The sequence below is a fragment of the Nyctibius grandis genome, chromosome 13 (assembly GCF_013368605.1).
Source record: "Nyctibius grandis isolate bNycGra1 chromosome 13, bNycGra1.pri, whole genome shotgun sequence".
NCBI classification, from domain to species: Eukaryota; Metazoa; Chordata; class Aves; order Nyctibiiformes; family Nyctibiidae; genus Nyctibius; species Nyctibius grandis.
Window position 1 is genome coordinate 2,659,848 of NC_090670.1, and position 19,523 is coordinate 2,679,370.

At 44.9% G+C, this 19,523-nt stretch overlaps 2 protein-coding genes across 6 annotated transcripts in view; one reads left to right on the forward strand and one right to left on the reverse strand.

Moving 5' to 3' along the window:
- Positions 1-5,364, forward strand: part of ZNF711 (zinc finger protein 711) — a 35,637-nt gene extending 30,273 nt beyond the window's left edge. For 4 of the 5 annotated variants that reach the window (XR_011049175.1, XR_011049174.1, XR_011049177.1 and 1 more), the window contains one exon: positions 420-5,364. The gene's annotated coding sequence lies outside the window, so the exon portion shown is untranslated. The remainder of the gene's footprint in view (positions 1-419) is intronic. The other variant, XR_011049176.1, reaches the window with a different exon arrangement.
- On the reverse strand, positions 418-18,961 carry POF1B (POF1B actin binding protein). The gene is made up of 15 exons (XM_068412121.1): positions 18,491-18,961; positions 12,650-12,688; positions 12,076-12,177; positions 10,208-10,423; positions 8,614-8,744; positions 7,771-7,798; positions 6,711-6,785; positions 5,737-5,829; positions 4,674-4,787; positions 4,379-4,531; positions 4,147-4,257; positions 3,388-3,516; positions 3,055-3,128; positions 2,587-2,701; positions 418-775 (listed from the first exon to the last, which is right to left on the reverse strand). Exons 1-15 carry the CDS (start codon positions 18,959-18,961, stop codon positions 770-772), a joined length of 1,857 nt encoding a protein of 618 aa, XP_068268222.1. The 3' UTR covers positions 418-769.
- Between the last annotated feature and the right edge of the window lie 562 nt (positions 18,962-19,523).

Sequence of the window (19,523 nt, forward strand, 5' to 3'; positions counted from 1 at the left end):
ATTGGCTAGGATATGTATTACTTGTGAATAGAAATATATGTCTGCAGAAATAAAGCAAAGCAAGAACCCCGTGATAAAGAGCCAGCACCTCTTGACTGCATAGTTTAAAATTTCCCCTGGGATTCTCTGCACTGTGTTGCTCAGACAACTACTGAAGTTGTTAATACCAAATCATTTTGAGAGAATTTCTGTGGTCCTGCGGGGAGCAAAAATTGTAAATGGAAGGTTGGTCTGATAATGAAATTTAGTCTATGAGCTATTTTTTAAGGTTTTTTGATATAAAAATGTACCAAGTTCTTGAAATTTTCAAGCACAGCAAATAAATACTTATGGCTGGTGTGGGGGGTCATAAAGGTTCAGCTGAAAAACACATCAACCCTGAGGTCAAAGAAGGTTTCAGGCTTCCTTTTGTCTCTTAGATTGCTTCAGGACTGGCTGGAGAACAGAAGTTAGTCATGTCAAGACAAAGGGCCGTCCACAAGAGCGTGGCACGCTGCTCTCCTCTGAGCAAAAAGCAAGGGCACGGAAAAGTACCAGTACGGGCTGGACACAGCTGTTGGTGGCAGAGCACAGACACAGGTAACCACGTTCTTGATGGTGAGGCTGAGAGAGTGTTTTCCATCGTCTTCATGCTTCCATGTCCTTACTGTGTTCCCCAGCCTTTCCCACTGTCAGACTGAACCTTTTTCAGATGCAAAATAGCAGAAAGTAAAGCAATTCTAGTCGCACTGAACTCCTTTGAGCAGCTCCGATGGCTGAGGGATTTCTTTCATTCCTGAAAGAAACAAGCAGCTTGTTAGAAGAAAATACGCAAACTTATTTCTGTGTATAAAACAAAACTGCCTGGTACAGAAAGTGTGTCTCATTTAATTATGTAGTTATTTTCTCTACCAGCCTGACTGCTGGAGTGTCTCAGGCAGCTAGGGAGCCTGTCCTCCCCAAGCGCTCAGCGTGGCAGTGCTCACAGCGGCCAGCTCTGGCAAGGTCAAAGCCCTGTCGGTAAGCTGTAAATGGTTTTGTTCAGCAAGGGGCAGATGTTGGAGCTGGCACGGCTCGCTGGCTCCAGTAAACACAGAAACAAGGACAGGAGCTTTTTTTTTGTACTTAGGAAGGCATCCAAGAGCAGGAAGTTACCAGATGATACCTACATAGTAGGTAGTGCAAAATTTCTACCCCGAAAGCTTTCTCTAATATAAGTAGAATCAAGGTTACAAAGATCAGTGAAGTGCTTTCAGGTGACTGTCCTAAAGGACTGAGCACAGTAACTGACCACTGCTTGAAAGACACCATGTCCAGGCTGTGTACTTCAGTATAAAGCCCACACTACTCCCATCCCATCAGCATTACAGTTCAGTCATGAATGCAGGTATAAAGATGTGGCTGCCAGTACATAAACACAGGAGTAAATACTTGTGGAGCCTGGAGTAAAGGTGGAATTGGCACTTCTCAAACTTATCCAGTTTATCTTGCAGCAAAGTAATTTTGTTTCAGCTGAAACCTGCACTAGTGGTTGATAGAGACCTTGGGAAACTTAAAATACAAACAGTTCTCATCTGTTTAATGATACTGACCTTGTCAAATGCAGAGTACACTCATCTTTTCCATTTTTTTATAATGAAAAGTCTGACTAACTTTGCAAGTAAGCTGGGAGTGGGGGTTTTTTTGGCTTCAGTTCTGTAATTTCTTTATTAATGCTTGATTCCCTGACATTTCACTAGGTTGCAATGCAACTGTGTGAGTTTGATTGATCAGTAATAAAAAAACTGCTGTTTTTACTGATCTACCTTGTTTTCTTAGTCCTACTCCAGGTAACATGTCCTTTTAGAACATGCCAGATGTTTCAGCCTTTGTCTACTCAGGCTGCTCATGTAATTGTCTTTTGTTTGTGCTACTCTGCCCTGCTCTGCCTGCAGACAGCGTCACCAGAATCCCTTGTTCACAACACGGGGGTGTGAACTGGCTGGGTTGCTCTTTCTCAAGCCTTTAAACTGTATCCAGACTTGGCGATGTTGTTACCTTGTGCCCTGTAACATGAATCCCTTCTGCAGTCCTGTTCCTGTTTTTACTTTGAATCACTCCTTAAGAAGTCACCACTCGTCCGCAGTTCCTGGGTCAGTCACTGCCCTGCCTCAGTGTAAACCCCAGGGAGGTGGTGCTCAGTGTTTTAGTACTAGTTTGGAGTCATTAATAGTGGTGACTCAGAGGAATACTGCCCACCTAGAACACTCCTTCGCCCGAGAGCACAGCAAGGATAAAGCTCCTGCTCCTGCCTCCCTCCCTCCCCAGTACAGACAGCGCTGCCCAGCAGACTGCCTTGTGCCTGAGGGCAGAGGCTGCTATTCGAGCAACGCCACTTGGTTTGGTAAAGGTAATTATGTGTCAGAGAAACAAGGAAAGGTTATTTGTACTCCACCCAACAATTACTGCCTTCGTGCAATAGACAGTACAGTTCCTTGACTTTAATCAGGCACTTTGCTTTTTGCAGCCAAGTTAAATGAACACTGTGGCTTTCTCTCAGATGTCAGTTTTGGCTAATACTTTCTTTGAAGTTCAGTGGAATGCTTAGGAATCTCTAGGTACACTTACGTGTTTCCAGATCTCTCCAGTCCTCTCGATTACAATAGTTTGTGACTTATTGACAGGTGATGTGACCTTGTAGTCATCAGACAAGAGACCCAGGATGGGATACTGATTCCTGTACCTGTGTTAAAGAGATGCACACCTGTGAGCTGCAATCTGCATACCCGTAGCCAGATCACTAGCTCGGGTCGTGCCACACCATCCTCCCAGTCGTTAATCCCCCAAGATTTTCCCTAGTAACTAAAAAGCTGATACCCCATTTAAACGTCCCTTTACCACGCTGGCCACCCCTCCCATTGCCACCACAGTGCTTAGTGTTGAATCCTCCCCGGATAGGAGAACCCATCTCAGCTGCTTCCCCTGTAAGCTGCACAGGCAGTGTTAAGCCATTTGCAGGAATAACATGGCTAACAGAGGCTGTGCAATGGAAAATCAAAAGGCTGTCTTTTTAAGAAAGGTGAATAACTACATTACTTCTTAGTGATGACAGCTGTTACACCAGGGGACTGACTGCCTGGTAGCTTCTCATGCTTCAGTCTGAAGAGGTCCTGAGAAAATCAAAAGCGGTCAAATGAAATAACGTTTTCTGAAGTATTAGTGCACTAAAGTCACAGCAAAATATCTGCAGGAATTCCTCTCAAAGAGCAGTCTGCAAAGGTCTGTCCTTCCACAGGGCTGGCAGTGGAACAGCATTCCGTTAAAAAAACAGAAGAGCACAAGTGACTTCCTAGCAAGCTTCCACCTACACAGTAAGGGGAAGCTTAAATATAAAAATTCTTGGAAGAGAAATCAGTTGTATTGTTTTACCTCTTGCTGTTGTTTAATAAAAGCCTCTTTCTCCTCCAACATGGATGTCAGTTCATGCAACCTTATTTGCAAGTCACTGTTACTTCCTTCTCTCCTTGATATATCTTGCTGGAATTGGCATAACTGAGACTGTAAAACATACATGAAGGAACAGTGAGGCGTTTGGTGCTCCTTGCAGTGACCTCTCAGTATGTCTCTAGGACTCTGGATGTATTTTTTTCATTAAAATCATGAACAGTGGGTTTCAAATGAGAATGCTGGGCTGAACAGTAAATTCAAAGAGTGCTAATTAGATTGAACTCTACCAGTTTAATAGTTTTATAACTCTAATGAAGCTAATACAACACTGAATGAGTTGAATTGGCTTCCAGGGTGGTAAAATATTGCTGCAGTGATTTAAATGAGACGTTTCCTACATACAATTTTGACTGGGATTTATTTTTGTTTTCTATGGGGTGTCTTTTGGCTGGTTTCTTACTTTATCAAGACACACAAAATACCCCTTTAGGTAAGACTGCTATCTATTAATCCCTAATTTCTACATCTAAGGAGTTGTACCATTTTTAAAATCACAGTTTTATGTTCTACCATAAAGGGTTTCTGAGCCATCATCAGTGTCTATGTATAAAGTAATTGCAGAACCAAAAGATAGCTAAAAAGTACAAACAGGCGAGCTTTTCTGGTCCTCAATTAAAAAAGAGCTGTTACCTGCAGTCATACAAGGGGAGGAACACACACGTGCCAGGTTAAACAACTTACCCTCAGATTGCGGATCTCTCGATCTTTCTCGTCTCTTAAGTTATTGATCATCTCTACGTAACGGCTGGAGAGCTCATCTGTGGTGGTCTGTAGTGTTGGGTTAGAGCAGGTCTACAGGAAATGAAATAATTTTTTATTTTAAAAAGAGAGTTTTCATCATTAATTTTCATGCTTTAATGCATCTGTATCTGTGAATAACAGCAACTGAACACAGACCAAGTGAGCCTGTTACCTGCAGCCTAAGGCTCTGGATCTCTTGCTCCAAGGCACGCTTGCAGTACTCCAGTTCCTTCAGCTGACAGTCCTTTTCTCCCTCACCGAGCCGAAGAGAGAGGAGCTGCTCTTCCAGGGAGCGACATTTTGCAGTGCTCTCTCGGAGCCCTTGCTGGAAAGCACAGCAGTGGCATGAATGTACGGGGTTCCAGATCACACACGTACCCAAACATACACCAGGCAGCAGTTCTTCAGTGTCCTGGCTACTTTCTGGCTGACTGTAATTACACTGAAAATACATTTTTTAGATTTACCTGCTGCTGACGATTATTCTCTCTCAGAGAAGTCAACATAGTTTCATATTCTTTTACTTGAGAATCTTTAAAAGCCAAATCCTTCTTAAGACAGACGTTGTCAGTTTCTAACTTCTGTAAGACAAAAGGGTTTATGGTCAGTAGCTGCAATGCTTCAGTAAACTCAAAGTGCAACATACTGAGTGATTAGGAAGTGATGTTTTTACAAGTGAGAAAATACTCAATTTTCGTGAAACTATGTTGTTTTTTTTAACAACATAGCACACAGTTGCCCATCACTGTAGTGCCTGTGGCTTTGTGTTGTGTGGTAAGCACTGGGACCCTGCACACTGCTCTTTCAGTCTGTCCCAGAAGGAATTATCTGTAGTTATTAAACAGAAACCAACAAAAAACCCCGAACATGCCACTTCACTGCACAGACTCCTTGTTCTGTGTTAAAGCTGACAGTTAAAACTCCCTCTTCCCTCCCTACACTGCGTTTTACAAGAGCATGCTGTGAAGCTCCCAGTGGTGCCGGTGTGGGAAATGTTTCTCCTTTCCTAACAGCAATTATCTCCTGTCTCAGTAGCTGGAGAGCTCCAGCGTCCAAACTGGGCTGCCCCTACCCTGGAGAACTGCTGGAGTTGTTAAGAGCCACCGCTGACCACAGCTCTCCCGTGAAGCTGGAAATGAAACTCTGAGCTCTCCTGATCCCTGGAACAGCGCTGGGAAACAGGCACTTGGTGTATGCTCCTTCCCTGTGTTAGAAGTAAATCCCCAGTTCCATACCTTTACACCACTGTAGATATATCTGCATTGTATGTAGCAGTTCAGAGCTTTAAATCTAACTGCACTCAGCAGGGTCTTTTCTTCCTTTGGAAGTACTTGGGTTTTTAGGCTTCAACAAATGGAACACTTGAAAACCACCGCTAGAAAGAAACCTGACCTCATCCACTGGACGGGTCGTGCAAGTCCATTAATAAACCAGCCACGTCCATTAAAGCACCCGGACTGCACAATTGTATTTCCATCCTAACAGCCTTCCTGCTGGAGGAGGCCAAGGGCACTGCCCGAGAGGGCTTACCCCCAAGTCATCCTGCAGGTGGCAAAGCTCTTCACGTAAATTCTTGAAAGTGGAAAGCACGAGTCTCAGAGATTTGTCTGATGTCACTCTCATCTAGGAGGGGGAAAAAAGACAATGTTTACTTCTGATTAATTAGCCTGCTTTGTTTCCAATGGCTAGAACAGAAAACTGCTGTACCGCTGAAAATAACTTCTACTGTTGGAGCTACTGCTCGTCAGCCTTTGAATTGCCCACGGGTCCTACAAAGAAACACACTTTCATGCGCTTCATTCTGCAAACGGCATCGTTTTTCGTTATTGCCTTGTAACACAGGGTAACATTTTTAAAATGAAAGGAATAAGAGAGCAAAGAACCGTTCCAGGACCTTGCATTCATGTCTGACTGCCGTACAGCCAGACCCGGGCGGCTGGTGGCTGCGAAGGCAGGCTGAGGTGGCTAAAGAAACACCAAAGCCTTTATAAATGGAACCAACCCAGAAAGGGTTATGTTTTGTTGCCGAGTGTCGTAAGTGTGCCTCAGAAGTTAGTGCTACCTTAGAGGTTTTTACCCAGAACATTTGTAAAACATGAGCCCTAAGTTACAAATATTACATGCAGTTGGTCATTGATGTCCAATCCAACATTCAGTAAAGCACCAACTATTTGCCTTTCAGCTTTTAAAGTAAAGCGTTAATACAGAACACAAACAAATAAAAAGATGAAAGATCTGTGTTCTCCTATCACTGGTCAAAAGCCAAGGTGGTTTCCACTGCGACTGCAAGAAAGTGCCAGTAAAGCTCAGTTTAAAATACACAAATAATCTGTGGAACCAACTGCCACAACATGTCACTTGGAGCCACCTGTATGATTCCACACCCTTTACACTAGAACAAATGGAATAAGCAGAACATAGAGTGAAGTATGTTATGTACAAAGCCAACTTCTACTGTTTGTTACTCCAGGCTTCCACACACCCCCTCCACCCCACTCGCATACCTGGAGGAGGTAACGAATCTGCTGCTTTGTTGCCTCAGACAGTCCTTTAGGAATTAAATCTTCAATATCTTCAGTCTAAGCAAAGAAGGGAGGAAAGGGGAGACATCCTGATTAAGAATTTCACCTGATCATAATGTGGTTTCTTCATTAGTTACACAGCTCTACTGTGAAAAACACGTTTAGTACAAGGCAAATAAGAATGAAAATAGATCAAAGTGTTTCCAGAAAATTTCCAAAGTCTTACATGTGTGTGCGGCATATAAAAACCAAGATGAATTGATACATGAAGCATATATTCAAATCACTGAGTTTAACATTTGTTTTAAAAGCAGTATTCAAAACAATCCTCTCTCAAGAAAGTAACAGCTCACACTAAAACAGTTCCTCGCAGTTAATGATGAGCAAATCTCGTGTTTCTAAACAAAGAACAGACTGTTAATAAGCAAAAGATGACCAGCCTGTCCCAGGAGATACTGCCAGGGATGACAGGCATTGCTTCATGTAATTTAATCCTAGACAAATATTTCTGCCACATACACATTGCCTTTAAAAATCACAGAGGTGCTGATGACTCTGTCATGGCCTGATCCCCAAGAGCGAGCCTTCTGCAGCAGCAGGACGGCTGTGCTGTCCCTTCTGCTCCTCTCAGCCCAGGAGAGGCAGCACTCCTCCCTTGCAGCGCATGGACGCACGTGGTGCTGAACGGCAGCTTTACTGGCAAGAGGGCAAGAGCCTTTGCAAAAGCGTAGTGAGAGTACGTGTAGCTCTGTAAGGTTGTTTTACAATGAAACCATTATTGGCACAACAGGAAAGACTTCCAAAATTTGACTCTCATACTGGAATAATGCAAATTATTAACGTTTCCTTTCAATATTATATTTGCAAACACATGCCTAGCAGCAGTTTTCAGGCTCTGAATGTGATTAACAAGCAGGAATCATTAACTAAGACCAGCATCCTTCATTTAAACTGGCTTGGCTTAATTTGCCTGGAGATCCACACCATTGTTATCAGCACTGCGTGTCACGGACAGCTTGCTAAGGCCATGCCTGATGCTTACCTGGCACGTAAATTCGATGTCGTGGCTCCTGTAAAACAGACAAAATCCAAGGGACCAATTAACAGAAAGCTCGTTGAGAACTTTAAGAATTCATGCCCACATCCACAACTAGAAAAAGATTTTCTATAAAACATGGAGCAAGGAGGGTTCTTTATCAGATTAAGAGCTGTTACCTTCCTTTTCAGGTGCTAGGCAACACGGGTTGTTACAAATGACTCCATGTAGAAATACCTGAGGAGACTGGAACACCAATAGCAGTCCAGTTAACACAGACTAACTATCTCCACTTCTTTGGGCAGTTATCCCAGTTGTGTTCTGTTAACCCAGTTACATTCTTAATTGCCTGGGTAATGGTTTACCCAGAACTATGCTGCAATACATTGACATGCCTGAAGTGTTTACTTAGCAGTGACAGGTTTTTTGTGATGCTTAAATTCCACTTTTCCCCTGCTATGGGACTTCTCTTACTTCAGTGAACTTGGAAAGCACAAAACGAGCCTGGGAGTGAGGAGGGAAGAATGAAGTAAGGGTGATTGTGAGGGAAGGGTAAGAACACTGAAGACTCCAATTACTGGCTGCTGTGATTCTGCATTTCCTTTCAAAGGCAATATGTAGGGCTCTGCAGAATACATGCTTGACGTTAATTCAATAAATTTACTTGGCTTACAGCATTTTTGTGTCCTCAGTTACTCAGCAAATTAGATTAATGTGTAAAATACAGTCAATTCTAGTTGTCGGGGGCGGGGGGAAACCAAACAACCTGCAAACACTACTGTCCCCTGAACTGTGCAATGCCAGGATTGCTGGAACACCAAAATGACAGAACAGATACAGTGCCAATACCTTCCTCCTATCTTTTCCACGTGCTGTAGTAAACAGCTGTACAAGTCGTTGGTCTTGCGGTTCAGCTCAGCAAGGAGCTCACCAAAGTAGCGGCAGTCCAGCTGGTCGTTATTTTCCTGAGAGCAGCTCACCTAGCAGAAGATAGGCAAGAAGATCATAACTGAGTTCCCTTCTTTGGGATGAAAGCTGAATGTGAAAATGCTACAAGTATGATGGATTGGGTTTTGTTTGCTCTTACTAATTTGCAATTTGTTTACACTGTTCCTTGGTATGGAGTCAGCCGTGTATTCTGGTTTTCAGAAATAAATGACTTCCTTTACAACAACAAGAAACATGCAAAGTATTATCTTCTACAGCAATGTCATCCTCATTATTCTAATATGGAAACTGTTCAGAATCAGGAAATCTTTCATTAATATTCATGTTTCCATAGCTGTAGTGGGTAAGACGCCTGTGGGCAGCAGCCAGATAAGAACAGCTGGGTGCCAGACTCCCCGCTGCAGACACGGTATTTGTATTGGCACATCCTCAGTGCTTTTGCATACGTCCGTGCGTTGGAGCGTATCCAGGCTGAGCTGAGAAGTTCTGAGATTCCCTCCCAGGGTCCATTTCATAAGTGTTTACAGAAGGGCATTGACAGAAGCCACCTCCTTTTTTTAAGCCCAACAAGACCATAAAACACCTCGACTAAAGTTCACATGTTTCTGTATGTGAACAATAACAATTTAAACAGCAGCCCAAACTGAGTCTGCCTAAGCTGCTTTATGGGAGTATCCAACTACAGAAGATTCCACGTAGCTCTAACACTATGGTCACCAAGGATGTTTGTCTTGCCACGTCTGTACTGAAGAGATGTATGGGAAGGACTGCTACCCTCCCTCCCACAACTGAAACACTACTACATGTGTACAGCACGCCTCCTGCAGCGCTTCGAGAGTCCAGAACTTGCAACCTGCTGTAAAATGAAGGGCGAAGGAAGGGAGGTTTGTGTTTCCAGTGGACCTGTGTCAAATACTTCTACATCAAACTGAAATATATTTGAAATCCTCATTGATCAGTGTATATAGAAAGCAATCCTACATTGATGTATGTCCAGTTTATAACGTACTGTCTCTTCTCTCCAAAACTAGAGGCACAAGCCTTACATTACTCCATTTTGTACAAAGACTGACAGATGAAACCTCACTCACGCAATGGGTAACGCTCCCAGATAAATTAAAAAAAAGCCAAAATAGCAAGAGTTAACACATTCAAAGGACAACAGAAAGATGATCAGTCAGTACAATCCCTACAAAGTGCAGGTCTACGCCAACAAGAAACAGGATACAATGCCTAACACACCTTTTTTTTCCCCTCCCAGCATGTGACAGCCTTGGACAGTTCTAGACAATGTCTGCAATCACAGCATACGAAGAAGTTACCCTCGACAGACACACAAACTCTGCTGTTCACTTACAACGGGGGCATGGTGCTTTATTACCCTTCTGTGAGTCTGAGCAAAAACTTCTGAGATGAGGGATTAGCAATTTTATGTATCTGTAGTTCTGTACTGCGCATACTGTGAATAGTAAAACATGCAGCAAATGGTTCTTACCGGTTCACAGGTCTGAACTGTTACCCTCCTCACTGTATTTCCCCTGCAGTCATCGCTCACAGAGACTGGAATTATTTCACAGGGGCTACTGGTCTGTGTCTGCTGGCACTGGTGAGTGACGTGGGGCGGCTCAGGCTGCTGGCAGGGCTGGGCAACGTGGCACTGATCGACTTGCTGGGGAACCTGACACTGGTGGGAGAACTGATACTGCTTCTCCTGGAAACAAGAATGAACTTTTTTAAGCTGCTGAACAGATCTTAATGAGCTGGAAGCTTAATATGAATATATAAAGGAATGAAATGTGGTTTTGCATGGAAAGATGATGCCAGTTTCAGATATTTAATAATCTTAATAAAACTGCTTTTTTTCCTAATAGAACAAGAGTTTGCCTCACACTTTCACACTTCAAGGCTGTAATTCCCAAATTTTAGTAGCTGCAAATGCACAGAAGATACACCTTTCCTACCTGGGTTGTATGTTTCATTCTGCTGTTACTCTTAACATACTCAGCCAACAGGGACCTCCATTATTTAATTTTAAACACATGCATATCCTGTTTCATTAAGTATTTTAGAGATAAAGAAGAGCTCCAGTTGAGCTGCATTTTTGTTATTTCAGTTAGAAAAAAAATAGTACAGGAAATGGCTGGAGACATTCTCCACTATAAATGCTTTCAGCAATTCCAGATACAAAAGGGACACGTGTCTTGTTTTTATAATTAAAAAAGTGCTATTTACAAAACAACCCACCAAAAGAACAAACTAGAAACTAGCTTATTTTCCAGTCAAAACACTGAAAGTAACCCATTTCAGCAAACTTAATTGTTTCTCTAGATCATGGCTTTTCCAAGTTTACTGCAAAAAATAGGTATTTTGTATTCTACGTGGAAGCACATAAATGCACATCCAGGCTTCAGGTAATTTTGACTCAAAATTCACAATGCGGTTACGTTTAAAAGGTTGAACCAACATCCAATTCTGCACAGATCTTAATTTCACCTGAAAGAAATCTAGTTTGCATGGCCCAAGACCACGGCGTAGTGTCAACCAAGAGCAAAATTTTCTTCAAAACTACACTCCTGAGTTGATGTAAATCTAGATATGCCCTGGGTAACACAAAACAGAAGTAGAAATATGGTTTCCAGGACTAGACTCCACACTTTATTATTCTATGGGACAAAAGAAGCTATTATTTATCATTAGCTCAATTTTTTTTGCCTCCCACTTTAGGGTATGAATATCACACCTAATTTATCTATCTAAAATCCAGAATGGAATGAAAACTTCAGTTAAAAACCAAAGAAATAGAAAACCCAAACAGATACGATTAATCACTCTGAAATAGCTTTAACTTCAAAATTTTACCTGTTGAAAATAACAGTAGTTCACAGCAATAAAAAAGGAAGTAATATGTTTGCTATTGACAAAACACCAATTCTAAGATGAAATTTTAGACAGCTTTACCAAATATATTTTTTCAAGAATGAATTAAAAAAAAAAAGAAAAATTAAAGCTAAAATCTGTCTTTTCATTTTGTGTAAAAATTTGTATTGGTTATTCTGTTGCAGAGCTACCGCAAGGAACTAATTCTCAGTCAGTATTCAAAGACTGACAGAGCTAGAGATACAACAGTAGTTTTCTTTATGAGTCTGAAAGAATAAATTCTTAGTAAGAATAGAGCGAACATCCAACTCCTCACATACAGAAATTGTTCCGTTTACTTGGCGAATGTCCCCTGTACCTCCACAAGGCAATTCTCAGGTTGGCACTAGTTCCCAACAAAAAAAAAAAGAAACAACCCAGGAACATAACATTTCTGCTACCATCTCAGTTTTCTCTTGCAATAGATAATATAAAGAACCAACTTACTTGGTGGGGATTTAATAGCTCATATTTTCGTATTGTCTTTTCATAGATGACATTATTTCCAGGGCAGAAACTCCCCCCTCTAAGAAATGGGGATAACGGTTCCTGTAAAACATTTTAATAAAAACATTCATAAATGTTGTCAAAAAGCAAATTCAGAATTAGTGTATTTTTCACTAAAAAATGTAATTTGCAGACACATATACTTCCAGATAGTTCTTTAAGAGAGATGTACATTTGAGCGTACGTCCCTTTGGAAACCAAGTGACTGCTCTTCCACCTAGACAGCATTTGAAATAAGCACAGTAGGAACAGAAATTCATTTCTGCCAGCGATCCTATTGAAGCACATTAACAGAGACTGAGCTGCCGAGAGGAGGGAAACCCAACCAGTGATTCTGTAGTATTTTCAATCCCTGCTAATTTCATCTCTCACAATCAGAGGTTTGGGCCATGTGATTATGAAATATTCAGCACCCCCTGATGCAGGGAGCTGAGCCAAATCAGGTACCAAGTCAGGGTAATCAAGGGAGGAAGAGTTACACAAGCAGAACTCCAGCACTGAACAGTTCTCCTACCTGATCAGGATTCTCGATAATAATCCTTCGAATAGTGCCCTGCAAGGAAGAAAATAAGTAACATTTCAGTGGTTACTGCACTTTAATCTCTAAAACCTTTTATGCTTAGAGCTCAGGCTTACACAGATTCCCAAATTCATCTGAGTATGGTCATCAGCTGTAAACATATTGAGATCCACTGGCCAAAATCACCTCGGAGTGTTCTAAAGCCAGGGCCTTTCCCCTCCGGAGGAAACACCCCACACACGGCACGGCAGTACGCAACCCGGACTCTCAGTTTTCAGAGTTTGGTTTTTCTCAATCGCCTCTTTGCAGGTCTGAGGGAGTTAGTCCCCATTTTCTGGAAGTGCCAACAGAACAGGACACAGATCAAAGCTGACATACTGGACTAGGGCTTCAAGGATCGCATGTCCCTGTTCCACAGCCACTGACTTTTACCTACAGTCTTTCATGCTACGTATTAAGGTCGGCTGGTGCAAATGGATGTACATCTAAACCGCTTTTTGTTTCACCAAGGGAAGAAAATCTGTATTTTGCTTGAACACCAAAACGAAAGGGGCAGAGGAACTGCCAGCACACCCAACCAGGTCACTGCCCAATGCACCACGCAGTGGCCATTGTTTCAAAACCTGGTCACTAAACTCCATAATTGACAGCTATGACAAAAGACGCCCACGTGGAACATTTGCACATTCTTGAATGAAAAATGAAATATGCCTTTTTAAATTACAGAAGGCCATAAATGGCAGCAGTTTTGTTCATTTTCAGATAGATTCTTTCACTTTTTTTTCCCAGCACTGTTTACAAGCGATCACGGACACTGTCTTCCGTTTTGTGGACCACCACCAGTTATAGCAAATCGTACCCATCGCTTGCAGTCTCCACATCCAGTTCTTCATCCAAGTAAGCAAAATTCCCACTGAATCTCATCTAAGAATCGAGCAATTTGTTAGTTTACAGCCTACTATTTATTCTTTCTCACAGTACAAACTTCCAATTTTCATAACAAATCATTTCTTCCCTTAACCCGTGGGCAGTGCTTGGGAAGTTTATGTTGCTGCAGTTCAGTCTCGGAGACATTCTTAACAGGGTAGCAGCAGCTCTGAAGTAGGTCACATTTCCAGCTGTGAACTGTTGCATAAGTTTAGGAAGCCTGAAGCGGTTTTCCAAATCTCCCAAGAGTGAATCATAGCAGCACCAGGAAAGAGAAATCAAAGGAGAAAACAAACTGTTTTAGCAGCAATCATGGCAATTAAGAAATCTCAAAATTATAAGTGCTGCAGAAAACTTAGAAAGCTGATTGTTCTTCCTCCTACACACCATGTACCTGAGGTAGGTCCATCAAGGAAGGGAACCCACCGACACCAACACGACTGTACCGGGACGTAACACAGAAGAGACAATACGGAGGTCTAGAACATACAATTCCTACATCACTCTGACACCTACAGCATTTGAACTGAAAAGTAAAATACTTAAAAAATGAATGCCCACTGGTACTCCCCTCGCACCAGTTGCACCGCAGGCATGCCCTGACTCCCAGTACCTCCCCGACCCAGGCGAGGCAGCTCCGAGCTTCGTGCTGAGCCTCGCACGCCAGCTCTGTCCTGGAGCATTCCGGTGCTACGACAGCAGGAGTGCCATGGGAGAGCAGTAATTGTTGTTATTCAGAGCTGCCTACCACTGTACGGCACATGAGAACAAGAACAGCATTGTGTATGAAATGAAAAGACATGTTTTCAATTTACTGAAAAGCTGGACAAACCTGCCTGAACCAAATCCCGCTGCCACAGGGCTGTGGAATACGTAACTCACGCTGCCTGGTCTGGAGAGGATAACGTGTAAAATTATTTATCTAGTTACCGATGTGTTCTCAGAGGAACAGATTCAGAACTGAGAAGACCAGAGCATTTTAAGTTGAAATATACTTTTATAATGTTCAAAAGGATGGTCTAATCATATGCAGAATAATATACAGAACCTAAGAATGCTTTGTTTGGATAAAATTATGCCTATTTTTAAGATACTCGAATTCTTTCATTTCCAAAGAACTTTGATGCAGATACATTTCCCTCGCTCCTTTACAAACAGGGATTTGCCTGCCCTTCCTCGCATACCAGCCAAGCAGGCTGGACTTGCCCAGGCTGAGGGGGAACCGAGCAGCCAGAAACCCTGTGACTATGCCAGCCCAAGCCATGCACATGCAGTTCCATGCCGTCCCCAGGGCCACTGGAGCCCTGGATTTTAACAGGGAGGGTGGGATTTTAACAGGGAGAGCCCAGTGCTGTTGTGGATTGCAGTGGCACGACTGGGTTGGGGATTTAGAACGACCTGACTGGTCGTTCTGAGTCTATGTTGATAAGGACAATTGCAAAAGGTATATGCTAACACTTTCATAATGATTTTTGCTAGTCTTTAAGATTTTTAAATAAGGTTTTTAAATTCTAAAATAAGCATTTGATAGATTTATCCAGTTACCATGTGCAAATTTTTTGCAAAAACAATCAGTACACTAAGTTTTATTTCAACAAGTTTCCCTTAGCTTCAGACAAACCAGCGATTAAGGTGAGAATTTCATCTATGTCACAACCTTTTATCCATAACATATTGTCTTGTTAATTACAAGCAATCCAGTCATCTAATAAGAATTTATGAGTTACATTTGGCTGCTGAAATACGGAAATGGCAGGCTGTGTTTGAAGGCTGTTTCAAACAATACCGACAAACCTTACGAGCTGGTTAATATTACACCATTTTCACAGCCCTTAGCGCTTCACGGAACCCAGCCCAGCCACAAGAAGATCTTACTCACAAAATTTCTCACATGGACAGACAACACCTACAAAGGCTTTCAGGATTTTGCCCTCTGCACTGACAGCAGACATCTTGTATGTGCCATTCCACATATTATTTTTCATGACCATGGTGAAAGGGTTCATATGTGTAAGCCATATTGAAGAGAATTTATTCTAAACAACATTCTGCATTTAAATCAAGCAGATGAGAGCAAAATTTGCCGTGAATTACTCCAGATGAAGCTTGCCATGGATAGAAGTAGCTTTTAGCGTCTATATCAAGGATAAACCAAAAGTTAGATCACAAAAGAAAACTGAATCCTGATCCACAAAAAATACAATCATGTGTACTATAAGCACACACCAGTTTCAAATTTTCCCTCCCTCTAGCTTATTAAAAACGTACATAAACACAACAGAACACACCAACCATGTGACAATAATAAGACCGTGTATCAACAGTGATGTAGACGTTTGTTATCACTAATCTACAAAAGCTCTGCAGAAGTAAATTAAACATTGCTCAAAGATATCCCTTTGCCTTATCAACAGTAAGAAGCTTAAACTACAGCTCTAGGCTGCCATTAACTGAAAACTCCAGTGTTCAGGTAGAACATGGACAGAGTTAGGTATCCTTACATTATTCAGTTTATGCAGCTACATGTGATCTGCTCAAAGGGCAACTGAACCAAAATAAGAATTGTACTGCTTCATGTTGCAACTCTCTGGAAACTTCCTACACTCTTCCCAGCACTTCTTTCTCACAACTCCCATTCAGCACCAAGTATGCAACTTCTGTCTACACCCAGCTGACTTCCCTCTTTGTTACTGTTTTCTTCTTTAATAACTTCCTAATAACCCTTATTAGGCACCTTCCCTCTCCACCATTAAACCTGCAACCCACACAAAGCCTGACTTGAACTACACCCTCTTTTGTCTTTCAAGTCTAATCCAGCAAAACACTTCACCGAGAAATTATTTTTCATCAGCACAATTTAATGGATTCAGTGACTAAACCAGATGTTGAAAATGGAACATACTTCGTCGAGCAGAGACAGCATTGGAGTTTACAATCAAATTGTTCGTGTACTTATCTGAGTAGAGGAAGCCTGGGACTGCAGCATTTATTCTAATGAATATTTAATTAATTGAAAGCAATTCAGACTATCATCTAGCCTAGTTGAGCAGATCACTTATCTGGGAGGTGAGAGGCCAGTGTTTACACTCCTGTCCCACATCTTGCAAAAGAGGGATTAACAGCCCTGACTTAGCGGGACTGTGTCTGCCCCAGCCAAGCCCCACAGAGCTACCAGCCAAGGGGCTCAGTGCCCACAACCTACAGAAGCCATCCTGCAAAGGAAGGCAGCCCTGAAACTATGCAAATGTGGGTTTAAAAGGAGATCAGCTTTCATATTGCTCTTAATCCCTACTCTTTTTCATAGTTAAATATTTTTATACCACAGGAAAGAAAATGGAAAGTTCAGCTTAACAGGCACGTGTTGCCATCTTGAGTATAACACACCACTTCTATTCCCACTTCTATTGATATTGACAGTCTGATGTATGACAGAAAAATGGTTTAAGAATAAATTCTGATCTCCTTTTCTGTTTTTATAGTTAAAGCTGTTCCAATAGTCATTGGTTCCTAGTTTTGTCTTTAAGATTTAGCTAAGATATCAATCGCATATGTTAAAATTATATTAAATTCCAACAATACCTTCAAGCCATTCCCTGGATATCCACACAGCAGCAAACCTGCTGAACTACACTGTGAAGACTTTTAAAGCAAAGCTAAATAAACTCTATTACTTCCCTTCCTGCTCAGTCGCATACGATATTAGCATCATCGACTCAAACAGAACTACTGAGCACACACAGCTTTACATTGTATTTACATGAGCAGCACCGAGTAAGCAGAACAGTGGGTTTGTGTCCATCCCATCAGTGGGAAGGGGAGCACCCAGCCTGCAGAACCAGCAGCACGGGGCTCCCGCTGGATTTCTACTGTTCCATTGACAAAATGGGTGAAAATACTTCAACAGAAGAAGGTATTTAGAAGTTCAAGTTTAAAAAAAAAAATGCAAACTGGAGTTGCTAAACAGGAAACAAATCCGGGATTGACCGATCCCTTCAAAATCAAATGAAAAGGAGAAATTTAAAGGGAAATTCATTTTAAGAGCTCTAGATTGAAATGGGTTACTGAGGTACCGAGCTTCCCTCACTCCACTGAGGCAGGAGTTACTTTGTCAGCTGCCTCTTTCAGAGATGAGATCGTTCCTGCTGTACCTGCGCCGCGGCGGGCAGGCGCCGCCGGGACCGGCGGGTCGGGGCTGCGGAGGGCCGCGGGCTACAACCCACCCCCGCTGAACGACGGAATAAATGACGGGTTTGGAGCGTTCACGCCGCCAAAGTCAAAGCGCCAGCGTGCTCTGAGGACGGCCTGTTAGCGGTGTCCCGGGGGGTCGCGGGGCCCGCAGGGAGCGGCCGGGCCGGGCCCCTCGGGGCAGTGCGCGGCCCAGGCCGGCCCTTCCCGCCACAGCCCCCCGCTCCGAGGGCCCGTGTTTGTTCCAAGGGGGGTGACTGGCCGAGCGTTTTGAAGCCCGTCGGGCGCACGGACGGGTCCCTCCGCTTAATCTGAGGTAAAACGACTTTTTGGAAGGAAAACCCCGGGGCAGAGGCGGGGCGGATGGTGAAGGGCTCGGCCGGGCCCCCCCCCCGGCGGCAGGCTGCGGCCCGGGGCTCCGCGCACCGCCCGGCCTCCTCCCCGCGGAGGGAACCCCGTCCGCACCCTCCCTCCCCGCCGGGCAGGACCTACAGGAGCCCCGCGGCCTCCCCGCCGTGCCCGGCGGCACACGGGTCTGGCGCGCGGCCCGGCGCCGCCTCAGCCCGGGCGGGATCGGGGCACGGCGGCGGGCAGAGCCGCGGGGCTGCCGGGCGGGCAGGTGCGCCAGCGGCGGCCAGCCCGGGCCGGGAGGAGGGGAGCAGCGGCGCCCGAGGGAGGGCGGGCGAGGGGGCAGGAGACCCGGCGGCGGTGCCCCGCCGTTACCTGTGGCAGCGGGTCGCAGCCGGCGATGACTTGCTGGAAGCCGTGCGAGCACTCCAGCGGCGAGGCCGCCCGGGAGGAGCAGGACGTGCTCACCCGCCGGCAGCCCGGCCCGTAGGTCCGCACCCGGTCGTACGCCACGCTGCTTTCCTGCTGCTGCTGGGGCGCGGGCTCGAAGCACGGCAGGGGCCGCGGCGGCGGCTCGGGGCAGGGCGGCGGCTCCCGGCACGGCGGGGGCCGCGGCGGCGGCGGGGGCTCTGGACACGGCGGCGGCTCCCGGCAGGGCTGGGGCCGGGGCAGCGGCTCCGGGCAGGGCAGGGGCCGGGGCAGCGGCTCCGGGCAGGGCAGGGGCCGCCGGCTGGCGGGGAGCGTGCTGTAGTGCTGCTGGCGGCGGTAGTAGTGGTGCTGCTGGTGCTGCGGCTGGAGGTGCGGGGGCAGCGTGAGGGGCTGCAGCTGCTGCTGCCCCCCGTACATCCCGGCCGCGCTCGGGGACCGCTGGCTCCCGGGGGAGCGCGGCGGCAAATGCAAAGGGAGTCGGGGCAGGGCGGCGATTAGTACCTGCGAGAGAGCCGCGCCTAGGGCAGGGCACACCTTGGGGCGGCAGGGCCCCGCGGCCGCCTCCCCTCTGCGGGCGGGCGGCCAGCCGGCACCGGGCGGCCCGGCACCGGGGGCGGCCGGGGCCGCCTCCCCCCTCTCGGCGGCGGGAGGGCGCAGCAGGGGCGGCCCGGCCCGCGGGGTCGTGGCAGACGTCCCGGGGCTGCTTTGCAGCACACTCACCTTCCTCTCTCGCCTTCGGGTCCTGCCGCGGCGAAGGACTTCGAGTAGCTGATGCCGCCCTCGGTTCCAGGCTTCTGGTACAGCACCGGAATGAAACCTCGCTAATGGAAAACGTAGAGAAAAATAAAACACAATGCTATTTAATAAACCTCCTTGTTATTAATCTATTTACAACATGAGTAAGGGGAGCATACATACATAGTTATCTGCTAGTCAGTTAAATGACTCAAATACTTTTCACAGGAGGCTATGAACTCTG

Excerpts from the sequence above, each read along its gene's own strand:
- POF1B (XM_068412121.1), bottom strand. The coding sequence starts at position 18,961 with ATGTACGGGGGGCAGCAGCAGCTGCAGCCCCTCACGCTGCCCCCGCAC. Across the intron at positions 12,689-18,490 it reads GCTGCGACCCGCTGCCACAG|GGCACTATTCGAAGGATTAT; the intron begins GTAACGGCGGGG and ends TCTTCCTTGCAG. Across the intron at positions 8,745-10,207 it reads CAGTTCAGACCTGTGAACCG|GTGAGCTGCTCTCAGGAAAA; the intron begins GTAAGAACCATT and ends ATCTTCTGCTAG.